The following is a 15,090-nucleotide window of genomic DNA, read 5'->3' on the forward strand; positions in this document are numbered from 1 at the left end:
CCTGTCCCCTCCAGATTGCTGCTTCCATATCATCCATATCCATATAGTGTTGCATTCTGGCCCAAGGTGCCGAAGTTAAGGGTCATGTGTGCGTGAGGTGTGCTTGCTTGTATGTGTGAATGGTTTGTGTCTCTCTTTTATTGATGAAGGCTGTGGCTGAAAGTTTTATGTAGGTGTCTTTCAATTGTACCTGTTTGCAACTTGTATCTTCTTTATGGTATATAGCAATCTGTCTTTTCCTACAGGATGTCTTATCATGGTCTCCACTAACAGAACGGTAATTTTCCTAATTAATTGTTGGATGATTAAAGTCTCCACTGATGTGTGATAGAAGGATTCAGTTATCGTTTTATGCCCACCCCTGATACTGAATCTTCCCCAAACAATCTCACATGCAGCTTCAGTTTCTATCTCGGTGGATTCAAGTTTCTTGTCTACTGCACCAAATACACCACCTCCATTTCCCATTTGCCTATCCTTTTGATATACACTTGAATTTTCCCCAAAAACCTCACTGCTATCAATTTTAGGTTTCAATAAGCTTTCTGTACCTAGTATTATGTGAGCTTGACTGCTTTTCATGAGCACTTCAAACTCTGGCACTTTGTTGCAAATGCTTTGGCAGTTTACCATCAGGATTTTAATATCTTACCTATGGGAGGCATTTCTTTTGATGTTACACTGATGCTTTGGGTTTCCTACAGCTTTCATTATATGGATTGGTGAGAATTGCCTAATCTAAGAAACTCTTGTGTAAACTCACGCACAGTCAGCTACCTGAGTAGCAGCCTCCGATGTGTAGTGCACACCTGACTCATATAGAGGGACCCTACAGTTTTCAAACCTATGGCACAAGATAAAAAGACTCAGCCTAGCTTTTCACAGAATCTTCAAAGTCTCTGGTTCAGTCATTCCATTCAACTCAAAACCAATGAGGACAATGCAGCAAATTGTTAGCTTCATTGAAACTCCATGCACAAGGCGGGTCTTCTCAACCTTTTCTGCCAGTCTCTCTAATGACCCAAGTATGACCTTAGAGTGCAGATGACAGGCATAATTTATCCAACACACACCGCAATATGCAGTTGGTTGAATCCCATTCCCTCAGTGGCTGCTGGAATAGCTTCTTCACCATTTTGAATGAGGCCTCCAATTCATCTGGTGTCCTTTGGTGTCCCTTGCTGCTATTTCCCTAATTTTAAGGGAGAACAGTTGAGTGTCAGACTCAGAGTTGATAGCCTACTACTGCAATAAGTGTGCATAAGTAACAAACTAACAATAACAGCATAATAATACTTTTTTTCTGAAAAGTAGACTGACCCCAAATAGTAGTTGTACGCTCAAATTAGTATTGTGACAGTGTAACATTTCTGACTGGAAGAAAGAAAGATTGCTGCCATAAGAGGCAAGGAGAGTTAGTATTCTCTGCATGCTTATAATGTTTACACAAGTTACGTATACTGTGCCTAGCAATAAACAATCTGGAAATTGTATCTCTATGGTGTGTCACTATCCTGCTATCACACCTATGATACCCCATCTTCCACCGTGGTGAGCCTGAATTTCTGTGCCATGCCGCAATTCTGCTGTTAAGTAGAAAATCTGCCACATTGGTTGCACCATCAAGAATGCTGCCATTATAAATGGTACAACCTCACTGTTTCTTTGGCAATGTCAACAATATCTCTCAACTTGTGCTTGTGAATTCCATGAACATTCCCTGTGTATATGAACATTCCCTGTGTAAAATTGCTAATTATCTGCCACAGCTTGGATGATACTAGAGTTCTGAATGACATAGCAACAATGCGTTCATTGTTCATCATATCTTTGGATCAACCTTGCATCACTGCCAATGCCAAGTAGTGAATTATGCTACAATGAGTGTCAAATTACTGAGTGACTTCATGATAAATATTTCGGATTTGATATCAAGTGAATCTATTGCTGGTACTTCAGACAAAAGTGCTGCAGAAAATCACAATAAATCATGGCCACCCGCATCCGTAATGAACATTAATCTAAGAGCCTTCAAGCTTCACACAGGACAAAACATCATGTGTTCCAGTGCTAGTGATTATGAGTGTTATGACACTCGTATTAATGACCTCAACCATACAGACGCCCCCCACGATGCCATTACTATTGAACAACAATGGCCTGCATTCCAAGAACATGTTTTTCATAACCTCACATCAGCAAGGTCAGGTACCGCTGCCTCCCAGTTTGAACATGACACCCGTGTCAGCCATGTCGCAAACCAAAAAACTGTATCACCCACCATTTATTCACATTTTACAGTTAAATTTATTAAATTAAGTAATTTTTAAAGAATTTAACAGCTTTTATATTGTTAAAATAATTTAAAAAGGAGGTGTAATGAATGTAGATGATGTTGGTAGCACTGCTGAAAAACATTTGCTGGCAAAAAAGGTTTATTTTATTTTTATGGCAACTGAGGGTGTTCTGTTTACTGTCAAACTAACTTCACTTTCCTGTTTCCTGTACATGTGCTCAGTACAATGTCTAACCATGACTGTAAAAACTCTGCTGACAAGTTTTGTTATATTCGTGGTGAATTTGGATTTAAAAACACCAAAGAAACATTACAGACTTTGTGAAAAAGGTTTATCTATCATACTTTGGATCCAAACTTGGTGACCAAAATAAATCTTGGGCGCCACATAAGGTGTTATGTGTGTGTTGAAAATCTGAGAAAATGGTCCAAAAAGGAGAAAAAAACCTTTAGATTTGCTGTTCCTATGATATGGAGGGAGCCAAGAACTGTATCACCCACCATTTATTCACATTTTACAGTTAAATTTATTAAATTAAGTAATTTTTAAAGAATTTAACAGCTTTTATATTGTTAAAATAATTTAAAAAGGAGGTGTAATGAATGTAGATGATGTTGGTAGCACTGCTGAAAAACATTTGCTGGCAAAAAAGGTTTATTTTATTTTTATGGCAACTGAGGGTGTTCTGTTTACTGTCAAACTAACTTCACTTTCCTGTTTCCTGTACATGTGCTCAGTACAATGTCTAACCATGACTGTAAAAACTCTGCTGACAAGTTTTGTTATATTCGTGGTGAATTTGGATTTAAAAACACCAAAGAAACATTACAGACTTTGTGAAAAAGGTTTATCTATCATACTTTGGATCCAAACTTGGTGACCAAAATAAATCTTGGGCGCCACATAAGGTGTTATGTGTGTGTTGAAAATCTGAGAAAATGGTCCAAAAAGGAGAAAAAAACCTTTAGATTTGCTGTTCCTATGATATGGAGGGAGCCAAGAAATCATTCCGATGACTGGTACTTTTAGTGTTGATATTACTGGTCATAATTCGAAAAACAAGAGGGTAATAACCTACCCTACCCTATCCTTCCGTCCGCCATCCAACCAGTAGGGCATGGTGTAGATTTTCCGGTTCCTCAACCAACAGATGATTTAAATTCTATTCCAACAGAAGTATTTTCTGATGTACAATCTGATTTAGAAGAATCAGATGATGATGAATTCCATTGTAATAAAGAAAGTCTAGAGCCCAAATTTCTTTCCTTCTCCTTCCCTCTTTCCTGACGAGGCAACCATTGGTTGCGAAAGCTAGAATTTTGTGTGTATGTTTGTGTTTGTTTGTGTGTCTATCGACCTGCCAGCACTTTTGTTTGGTAAGTTTCATCATCTTTCTTTTTAGATATATTTTTCCCACGTGGAATGTTTCCCTCTATTTTTTATATATATATATATATATATATATATATATATATATATATATATATATATATATATATATATATATATATAAAAAAAAATGGAAGGAAACATTCCACGTGGGAAAAATTATATATAAAAACAAAGATGAGGTGACTTACCGAACAAAAGCGCTGGCAGGTCGATAGACACACAAACAAACACAAACATACACACAAAATTCAAGCTTTCGCAACAAACTGTTGCCTCATCAGGAAAGAGGGAAGGAGAGGGGAAGACGAAAGGAAGTGGGTTTTAAAGGAGAGGGTAAGGAGTCATTCCAATCCCGGGAGCGGAAAGACTTACCTTAGGGGGAAAAAAGGACAGGTATACAATCGCACACACGCACATATCCATCCACACATACAGACACATATATATAAACTTCTTAGGACATGAAAAAGAACCAAAATATGTTTCTATTATAGCTACAATGTTAAAGGAGTTTAAAACTTTAGGATGTTTAATGAGCCTGAAAGTTCACTTTTTGAACAATCACCTTGATTACTTCCCAGACAATATGGGAGATGTTAAAGAGGAGCAAGGTGAGCATTTTCACCAGCACATTAAAGTGATGGAAAAATGCTACCAAGGCCGCTGGAACACCACCATCATGGGGGACTACTATTGGTCACTTCACCGAGAAGTTCATCAAGCGACTCACCTTAGAGAAAGCTACATAAGAAGCTTCAATGCTAAAAGAGAAAGAAAATACAAACCAATTCCAGCTGACACATAAAACCTCTATTAGCACATATCATTGTTTTAAGTAGCTTACTGTAAATATAAACCATGCTTATGTTGTAACAAAGCATTTCATTAATTTCCCTGTTTACCGTATAGCATAGGATTTTTATACTATATAATAAAACACATATTGCTTGAAAACTATGGGTGATACAAAAAAACTAAGGCTACATTTGGATTCAGCTCATAAAAATCTATGAAGATTAGCTATCAATGTAAAAAAACGTTTCTCAAAAAAAAATTTTCGTTAGCCTGTGTAATGTAAGCCATAACGTTATGTGCACTCTTCAATGCCAGTTCAGAAATCTCCTTTTATAACTTGAAAAATCAGAGAAAGGCACTGTGGCTGACACTAAATTAACTTAGTCTTTTATTGTGAACCCAAAAATTTTAAGGTGTCAGCCAAAAATATTAATAGCAAAAGGACAGCATGCAACTCAGAGGGTTGTCTGTCTAGGTTTAAGAAGGGAAATGTACGTTTTGATGCCACACTCTGGCAGACATCAGGCATGGAACTGAAAATCTCCAAGCATTAAAAACTTAAGAAAAGAATGCCTTATTAGCCACTACTCCTATAAATTATGAGAATAATGGGATTCAGAGATGAAAAATTTAAAATTATGTTCATCTTAAGTTTTTAACTTTCTCAGTGTACAGAGAGCTAACAGTGTTCTGTGCTGCATTATATTTATGCTTAGTTTGAAATGTTAGTTAAAAACAGCAGCTGAGTAGTGTAAGAGAAAGTACAGAGGCTCCTGGTAAGGAATCTGCTTTTCTCCTAATATAATTATACTTAATTTGTAAATGTAATCAAGAAGTAATTTTCATAATTTTCAATGCAAATAGACTAGCACATGCCAATGCCCTTGCCGCAGTGGTAACATTGGTTTCCATCGGATCATCAAAGTTAAGCACTGTCGGGCTTGGCTAGAACTTGGATGGGCCACCAACAGCACCTGCTGAGTGCTGTAGGTAAGTGGCAGGGTGCACTCAGCTCTTGTGAGATCAGTTGAGGAGCTACTTAATTGAGAGGTAGTGACACCAATCACAAAAACTGATAACGGCCAGGAGAGTGCTGTGCTGACCATGAGCACCGTCCATATCTGCATCAGGTGACGTCTAAGGGCTGAGGGTGACACGGTGGCTGGTCATTACAATTGGGCCTTCAAGACCCATTTGGACGGTGTTTGTTTGTTGGTTTATTTTAATAGATTAGCACTAATTTTAACAGGTTGTTAGTATATTTCACACAAGCAGCTTGCAGTTGCTGCTTCTTGATGGTATTGATGCAATATGAAGTGTGAATGAATAAATGAAAGTTAGAATATTAACATAAGAAAAACAATAAAGAGAATGGAACTGAGAAAGCATACCGTTTTGATTCTGATGCACCTTGTCTCAGAATCTTCACAGCTACAAGATCATAGTCAGAGCAGTCAGAACTGATGTCCTCTGGATATCTGCTTGTTGTACATAAGTTTATCTGAAATCAAACAGGTTTTATAAGAGAATTGCCCTGTTAAATTCTTATTTAGTTGTTAAAAACATATCTACATTTTTTTACATGTTCATCTTGTGTTAATTATTTCTAATATTATTTACTACTTATTTTACCAGCACTTCCCCTGAAATATAACATATGTACACTGTTATAAGAAATATGAACCTCTGTAGATAGAGGGAAAATGCTAAGGAATTCTTTATCTTTCTTTGACACAAATGCCGTGTTCAGTTTTTCAGTTAGTGTTTGATTATAAGGTATGGTCTTAAATCAAGAAATAGTCTTGTTTTTCTTATAGAAAAAGAACAACAATAGTGCTTCTTAAGTCATGCAATTGTGAAATCATTACAGACTTTAAACAGGCTCAGTTTTAAAAACCAGAATATGAATTGGTTAGGCCATTCCACAGGGACTATCACGGCTTGCACTTGGAATTAGCAACTCCAGGTTTGAAGTAGGTCTTTAGGAATTCAATGTTTCTGGCTTTGACCAGCTGTTTCATTCAAGGTTTCCACAGACATATACATACACACACATAATGGATGAAAACCATTGTGTACATTTATGTCATACTACATAGTGATAGTCTAATAGCCTTTGCTCCCTGCATTTCAAAACAAATGTATGACTGTCAGTTCTGTACCTTCACAGTATGTGTTTTATCAGGCATCTGTGACTATTTTAATGCTGTTTGTTGATGCAAAGTGGAAAGTTATATGATTTGTATTATGTAGTGCCCTGCAATTCTATACAATGAGTTTAATTAAACTTAAGCGTGTGAAGTATCAAAACGATGCAAGTGAGACAACTGTATCTGCTGCGCAATAATTTGACTGTGGCTGTATCTACTTTTCTTCATATACACTTCTGGTCACAGAAATTGCAGCACAAGGAAGGCAGCACACAACAAACAAAATTCAACAACAACAGGATCATGGCCTGTTATGACTGCTGTTTGCCATTCCACAACATTCTTGCTCGCATCGGTTGGGATGTGATGACTGTCATACCCTACTCCATACCAAATAGTCTCTCATTAACCCCACTTGTCTAGTGGTATGGTGCCAGCTCTTATTGTCATTGTATGGGTGCCATTAGGCACACAACACAATAATGTCTGGTTGACGCAGCTGATTACTTGGGTAGCAGCCTTTACATTTCTGAGGCCTTAAGCCAGGTGGCTGTGTCCTATTTCTGGTGTCTCCATGACATTATTTATCAACAAGATAATGTAAGACCACATACTGCCCACACTATCCTGACCTACTTTGATACAGAGAATGTTTGACTGTTACCCTAACCAGGACATTCTTGAAATCTCTCACTCATTCAAAGCATGCAGTTTGCTGAGAGACTGTTATTCCACCACTCACCAAGCACTGAGGCTGATGAATGGGCTTAAAGTTGACCTGTATCTGTCATTCAAGCCCAGTTTTACTTCATGCCTACCTGTGTTTAAGCCATTGTTGCTGCCAGAGGTGTCAGGTATTTGTACAATATTTCACATTCTGTATACCCTCTAATAACCAATAAATTTCATATGTATTCTCCCTGCTATAATATATATGTGCAAGAGATAAAATTTTATTGCTTTCTGTCCTTCCTGACATAGAAATTTTAAAAGCCAGCAGTGAATTTTCTTATGTCTTCCAAATTCATCTACTTCTTGAGTTGTGTTGTGTGGTGGTCAAGAGTTGTTTGCACAGGGAAGAAGTTCATAATCACCATGTATGTATGTGCAAGGACAGCACCATTGGTGGGTCTTAGCAGCACTTTATAATCTCATAATTTGTTTAGTTAGAAATCTATGTTCCTATTTACGAGGCAATTGTTTAGATGAAATCATATTGCTACCTGTTTTGTACAGACTCAAAGGAATGGCAGATACCCTATTTTTTAGTCTCAACATAGTGGTGCACTTTCTGAGGGGTGATTTACATCCTATTGTTCGAGTCTCGCTTTTAGAGAAACCAAATTCTGTAGCATTGAAAAATTGGCAGTGACTGATACTTTTTAAGCTGCCACAGTTCTTTTACTCATTTTCCTCTGATTGTGTAAGTACACCAACTCAAGTGTTGGAAAGGCTACGTATGTTCTAACAAAAAGTATTCCTCTAGTCTTTGATTATCATTAACCAGTTTTAATCTCACCTCAGTGACTCTTTTAGCCTAATGAATAAAATTACTGACAGATAAAAAAAGGTAGAAAATATCATCTCCATAGCAAAATGAGCAAGTTCAACATCTCGGGTCCCCAGTGTTGCTAATTCTTCTGAGAAACAGAGGATGAATCGTACACTAATGATGATCAAACACACTAATGATGATCAAACACTTCTGGTACCAAGGCAGCAATATGTGCATAATTGATGAAAGACATGTGGAGCCACTAGTCATTTTGAAGGGGGAAAACATTGCATAGCTACAGGACATGACAAGAATTACAACAGCAATGGAATTCTGTTGCAGGTACCTTTCTATTTGGGCTGTGCAGTGTGAATTATGTCTTACTGAAATTGGTGATCTGCCCTGTTAATGAGGAGACTTCAGTAATGAGACCTATCAGTGAACAATTCTGTCACACTACTTATTATTACACACATCAAAAAAAGGTTTGCATCACCCCACTTCCCAGAACTCCTGAAGACAGAAGTTGACTGTGGATGTTGTATCACAGACACAGTCCCTTTGACTGTTTAGACTTGCCCAAAGATGTAAACAACGATGCATGAGCAGCACCTATTAGACAGAGGGGGTCCGACTGCCAATCAGTTCCAGTCATTCCACCAAGGTGGAGGTATGCGGCTCATGTTGTCTGTAGTTCAACCATGCCTAGACGGTGAATACCACGGTTCGATCATGTCCGCATTGTTACTTTGTGCCAGGAAGGGCTCTCAACAAGGGTAGTGTCCAGACGTCACATGACATGCCTTGCTCAGGCTGCCCAAGGGCTACTACTGCAGTGGATGACCACTACCTACAGATTATGGCTCAGAGGAACCCTGACAACAACTCCACCACGTTGACTAATGCTTTTCATGCAGCCATAGGACATTGTTTTACAACTCAAACTGTGCAATAGGCTGCATGATGTGCAACTTCACTCCTTATGCCCATGGCGAGGTCCATCTTTGCAACCATGATACCATGCAGCACCATACAGATGGGCCCAACAACATGCCAAATGGACCGCTCAGAATTGGCACCATGTTCTCTTCACCAATGAGTGTCCCATATGCCTTCAACCAGACAATCGTCGGAGACTTGTTTCAAGGCAACCCAGTCAGGATGAACGCCTTAGACACACTGTTCAGCAAGTGCAGCAAGGTGGAGGTTCCCTGCTGTTTTGGAGTGGCATTATGTGGGGGTGACGTATGCTGCTGGTGGTCATGGAAGGCGCAGTAATGGCTGTATGATACATGAAGGCCATCCTGCGACCGATAGTGCAGCCATATTGGCAGCATATTGGTGAGGCATTCATCTTCATGGATGACAATTTGTACCCTCCATCATGCACATCTTGTGAATGACTTCCTTCACGATAATGACTTCGCTCGACTTCAGTGGCCAGCATGTGCTCCAGACCTGAACCCTATCGAACATGCCTGGGATAGACTGAAAAGGGCCATTTATGGATGATGTGACCCACCAACCAGGCTGAGAGACCTACGCTAAATCACCGTTGAGGAGTGGAACAATCTGGACTGACAGTGCCTTGATGAACTTGTGGATAGTATGCCACGATGAATACAGGCACACATCAATGCAAGATGACGTGCTACTGCGTATTACAGGTACTGGTGTGCACAGCAATCTGGACCACCACCTCTGAACATCTTGCTGTATGGTGGCACAACATGCAATATATGGTTTTCATGAGCAATAAAAAGGGCAGAAATGATGTTTATGTTGATCTCTATTCCAATTTTCTGTACAGGTTCCAGAACTCTCGGAACTGAGGTGATGCAAAACTTTTTTTTATGTTTGTATCATGAAACTGTGGTGACAAGATGACAAAACTTCAACTGGCTGTGATTTTTCAGTAATCAGTTTTGATAAATCATCTGCAGATAACAGCAGAGTATCCTCTTGAAACATCACTTAGTAACCTCAAGTACATCCAGCTGTATACTGAAAATGAGTGTACAGTGACATTTTCTGAACATTTATACATTCTATATGCCAGTACAAAGAATAGCTGAAACATTTATGAGTAATTAAATTGGGAATGTTTGTGAAATTGTAGACTATGGTTTCATTGTGGCAACTTTAATGGGCTGCTTAGTCTAACTCTTCCATTGAAGTGCAATGCTAAACAGAAAGTGGCAATTTGTTAGAATAGTAATAGACAATATGAAATTTAAATTATACAAGCTAAAGAGAAGAAAAACAGAATGGCCACTGAAAAACTATGACAAACAAATGTTTCACGAAAGATAGAACTTTTTTCATACTCATACTTTAGCTAATCAACAAAAGTGAAACACTCAGAGAGGAGAAGGAAACAAAATAGAACTTCATGCGTTTAGAGGGTGTCTGATGTTATTTCAGTGATTACAAAATTGAGTCAAATTTACAAAACCTTTTGGCAGTATGAGCCTGCATAGTATGACATTGCAACCCCTCTGGCTTGCATGCATGCAGTGATTCAATTGGGAAGGGTGTCATAAAGCCATTGCATCTTTTTGTGAGGCCACAACTGCTGAAATTGGTTCTTAACCCTTAACTTACGAGGTGTGGTCTCTCAGACCGTGTGAAAGTTTTCGGAGTCACTATTCAAAGTCAGTTTTTGCAAAATGCTTCTGTACTCCCTCCTTCCCTTGTTTAACTGCCAATTGTGCAATGTTTTGTTTTTGGATGCAATATTGCCTTCTTTGTTTGTTGCTGTCATGTGTTAATCACATGTATTGGTGTCTCCTAGATCGCACCTCATAAAATACGTACCAATTTTTTTATGTAGAGTACAAAATGTATTTGCAGGGAAGTGTTAGTTTTAATGATCCTAGGTTTGATAAAATTGTTAGCTGATGGTTGGAGTAAGGTGCTTATGATAGAGAGCAAGGAACAGACAAAAAAGATGACAATTTTACAAGACAGTGGTCACAACTGTGCTAGTGGAGGGCCATTCAGAGGAACAACTTCAGTAGTAGTAGTAGTAGTAGAGGGGTTTTTGGGCGCACAACAGCAAGGTCTTCAGCGCCCATTCAGTAACATAGGGAGACGGGTGGCAAGAAAAATCCCAGAACAGGAATATAAAACGGAATATAAAACACGGGGAACAACTTCAGGACAATTGTGATGGGGACCTCTCTGTTTCATCAATAAAGTACTTAGTGTTAGTCAAAATCAGTTGTGTTCAAAGTGCTGATAGAGGAATATGTGGAACCCAAAGCTGAATGTCAACCTTGCAGGTTTTATTTTTGTCCCTACCAAGTGCTATTTTTAAGTGCATGTTTAAAATGTGGTATTCAGTTTTATGTGAAAATTCACTTGCTATAGAGCTACTATAATTTATCAGAATGTAATTCATTTCACTTATGTGGACTATTTAAAAATGCACAAAAGAATGTAATTTTGTGTGATGAGAAATAAAATACCACAGGCTTTATTTAGTGCACCAAAATCAACAAAGATTATTTAAACAACACTTAAATAAATGTAACATTAATGTCATATAACTTAAATTAAAAATGTCAAATGATTTACCCCTTAAATCTCAGTTCAAACATAGGTGTCTCAGAGGCCGCACCTCATGGTATATGTTAGAAAAAGGACACCTCATGAGTTAAGGTTTCATATGCTCAATAACGGCACTGGGGTTCAAACATAAGTGTCTCTGAGGTCCAAGCTGGTCTCATGTATACTCTGTCAGGGATTGATTTGGTGATCTTGCTGGCCACAGGAATGCCTCAAAATCATGCAGATAGTTTACAGAGACATGAACAATGTGTGGCCCAGCATTGTCCTGTTGACAAGTGACTCATGAGAGCTAACACATGAGGATGCAGGGTGTTCAAGACATACCATTGTGCCATAAGAGTTCCCTCAACCACTACTACTAGCTATGACCTCAAGTCACATCCAATGCCTCCCCACATCATGACACCAGGAGAAACACCACTGTGCCTCTTCAAGACATTACAAGAATGGGAGCTTCCTCAGGTCGTCACCATACTTCCTGATGATGGTCATCTGGGGGCAGTAAAGGGCCACACAACACAACAGTCCTGGCACTCCAAATGCAAATGTATTTTTCGTGGTGCTAACAGCAACCTACAAATGGGACAGTAATTCTTTTAGTCTGACTGCTGCAAGGCTTGCTGCTAGTCTTCAACCAGTGGTGAAGGGACATTGCAGGGACACCAGTACTTGTTCTCAGATGGCAGGCATAGAGGTGATGGGGTCACAATGTACTTGGTGCTCAATACGGGAATCTTCCCTTGTGGCGATCAGATGCAGTAGACCAGAATCTTAACAACAAGTACACCTGCCCTTATGTTCCCATGCAGTCCACCATCTGAATGACTGACAAATCTGGATAGTGCACAATTCAACCGGTCATCCAAATGGAGACCCACAATGAGGCCCTTTCAAACCCTGTCAGGTGCTGATAACACTGACATGAGCATGCACCATCTCAATGTCGTTCACAGTTGTCACTCAATATCTGATGCTGCTCTTGTCCCTTACGTACGCTACCATGCATAGTAACAACAGTAAACACAAACAACACAAATGCATCCTGGTGTCCACTCTATCTGCCACAGAGAAGTGCTACTCTCTTCATCTACATAAACGCCAATGGTATGTATGTGTACAAAGTTAATATAATAGAGGGAAACATTCCACGTGGGAAAAATATATCTAAAAACAAAGATGATGTGACTGACGAGGGCTGTTTGGTTGAATCTGGGAGTGGGGCTGAAGGTGAGGCCTTTGGATAGGACAGAGGCCTCACCTTCAGCCCCACTCCCAGATTCAACCAAACAGCCCTCGTCAGTCACATCATCTTTGTATTTAGATATGTGTACAAAGTTACATTGAAATCCAATCATGCCCTTTTTTTACTGGTCAATGCATTTGCCTTGTCACTTGATCTAGGTGAAACTTTCTGTATATCACATGTGTGTACAGGAGAGTAGAGCATGAGGGGATAGAAGAAATTCTGTAGCCTTATTGCAGCAAATAGCACAGAAAAAAGGGTTCTGCTGTTAAGCAACATCTGTAAAGGGATGTAAGCGTCCATTGCAGAAGAGATTAGTTCCTGGGTATTAGAACACAATTTTTCAGAAACCTGTGTGCTGGTTTTATTCAGGTAACTAACTTTACTGAGGTAAAATATTTCCAATATGGTGCTAGAACAGCTGGTGACTTTTGAGAAGCCAGAACTAGGGCAGCTACCAATGTATTAGGTGTGACAAACATGAAAGTAATGAATGAACAAATATGCTGTTTTTAGGACTCATGGTACCATAATGAATCATGATATGAAAAAATACTAACTTGAGGGACACAGAAATCTGTAAGCTGGTGTATTTTGCTGTTATCTGTTGTCTGAAAGGATAATATTTTGGGAAAATCAAGGGAAAATATTTTTAAGGCTCTCTCTCTCTCTCTCTCTCTCTCTCTCATCTCTCTCTCTCTACACTGTACGCAACTGTTAAGTGCTTGACAGGGGGTAACTCCCACTGTATCACATATTAGGGTCTCTTCTAATTCCCTTTGTGTATGTAGTGTGGAATGAATTACTGTAATTCGTCTAATATAGTCTTTGTGGTTCCTAAGGCTGCATTAGGTAGGAGGCTGTACTATATTTCTAGATTCCTCCTTAATATTGGTTGTTGAAACCAGGCTCTCATGGGACATTTAGCATATTTGTTCAAATGTCTGTAAGCTCAGTTTCACAAACTGTTACATCCAGGTATTTATAAGTACTATGTTTTGTTTATTATTATTATTTCTATTTTTCTCAGACCTTAGGTCTGGTTAAAAATGGAAAGTGACGTGGACCTTCATCAAGCGTGACTTCCTTTTAACTGTACGGTACATGTTACATTGTATTTAGGAACTTTCGGGTTATTGAACACGTATCAATAATTACAGATTTCTGTAGTTGTTTATATAAGTTTGGATGTAGCTGTGTTGCGTTGATGTACTGGTGGATATTGTGTGGTATGACTCCTGTAGTTGATAGTATAATTGGTATAATGTCAACTTTATCCTGATGCCACATGTCCTTGACTTCCTCAGCCAGTTCGATGTATTTTTCAATTTTTTCTCCTGTTTTCTTTTGTATATTTGTTGTATTGGGTATGGATATTTTGATTAGTTGTGTTAATTTCTTCTTTTTATTGGTGAGTATGATGTCAGGTTTGTTATGTGGTGTTGTTTTATCTGTTATAATGGTTCTGTTCCAGTATAATTTGTATTCATCATTCTCCAGTACATTTTGTGGTGCATACTTGTATGTGGGAACGTGTTGTTTCATTAGTTTATGTTTTATGGCAAGTTATTGATGTATTATTTTTGCTACATTGTCATGTCTTCTGGGGTATTCTGTATTTGCTAGTATTGTACATCCACTTGTGATGTGATCTACTGTTTCTATTTGTTGTTTGCAAAGTCTGTATTTATCTGTTATGATATTGGGATCTTTAATAATATGCTTGCTGTAATATCTGGTGTTTATTGTTTGATCCTGTATTGCAATCATGAATCCTTCCGTCTCACTGTATATATTGCCTTTTCTTAGCCACGTGTTGGATGCGTCTTGATCGATGTGTGGCTGTGTTAGATGATACGGGTGCTTGCCATGTAGTGTTTTCTTTTTCCAATTTACTTTCTTAGTATCTGTTGATGTTATGTGATCTAAAGGGTTGTAGAAGTGGTTATGAAATTGTAGTGGTGTAGCCGATGTATTTATATGAGTGATTGCTTTGTGTATTTTGCTAATTTCTGCTCGTTCTAGAAAGAATTTTCTTAAATTGTCTACCTGTCCATAATGTAGGTTTTTTATGTCGATGAATCCCATTCCTCCTTCCTTTCTGCTTAATGTGAATCTTTCTGTTGCTGAATGTATGTGATGTAT

The 15,090-nt window shown here is 38.6% G+C and overlaps 1 protein-coding gene across 1 annotated transcript in view; it reads right to left on the reverse strand.

Annotated features, from left to right (window-relative positions):
* LOC124548252 (discoidin domain-containing receptor 2-like) overlaps positions 1 to 15,090 on the reverse strand; it is a 939,799-nt gene that overhangs the window by 74,710 nt on the left and 849,999 nt on the right. Inside the window, exon 13 of the mRNA XM_047125161.1 lies at positions 5,876 to 5,985. Within this exon, the coding sequence (XP_046981117.1) occupies positions 5,876 to 5,985 (110 nt within the window). The remainder of the gene's footprint in view (positions 1 to 5,875; positions 5,986 to 15,090) is intronic.

The sequence above is a fragment of the Schistocerca americana genome, chromosome 1 (genome assembly GCF_021461395.2).
Source record: "Schistocerca americana isolate TAMUIC-IGC-003095 chromosome 1, iqSchAmer2.1, whole genome shotgun sequence".
Lineage (NCBI taxonomy): Eukaryota > Metazoa > Arthropoda > Insecta > Orthoptera > Acrididae > Schistocerca > Schistocerca americana.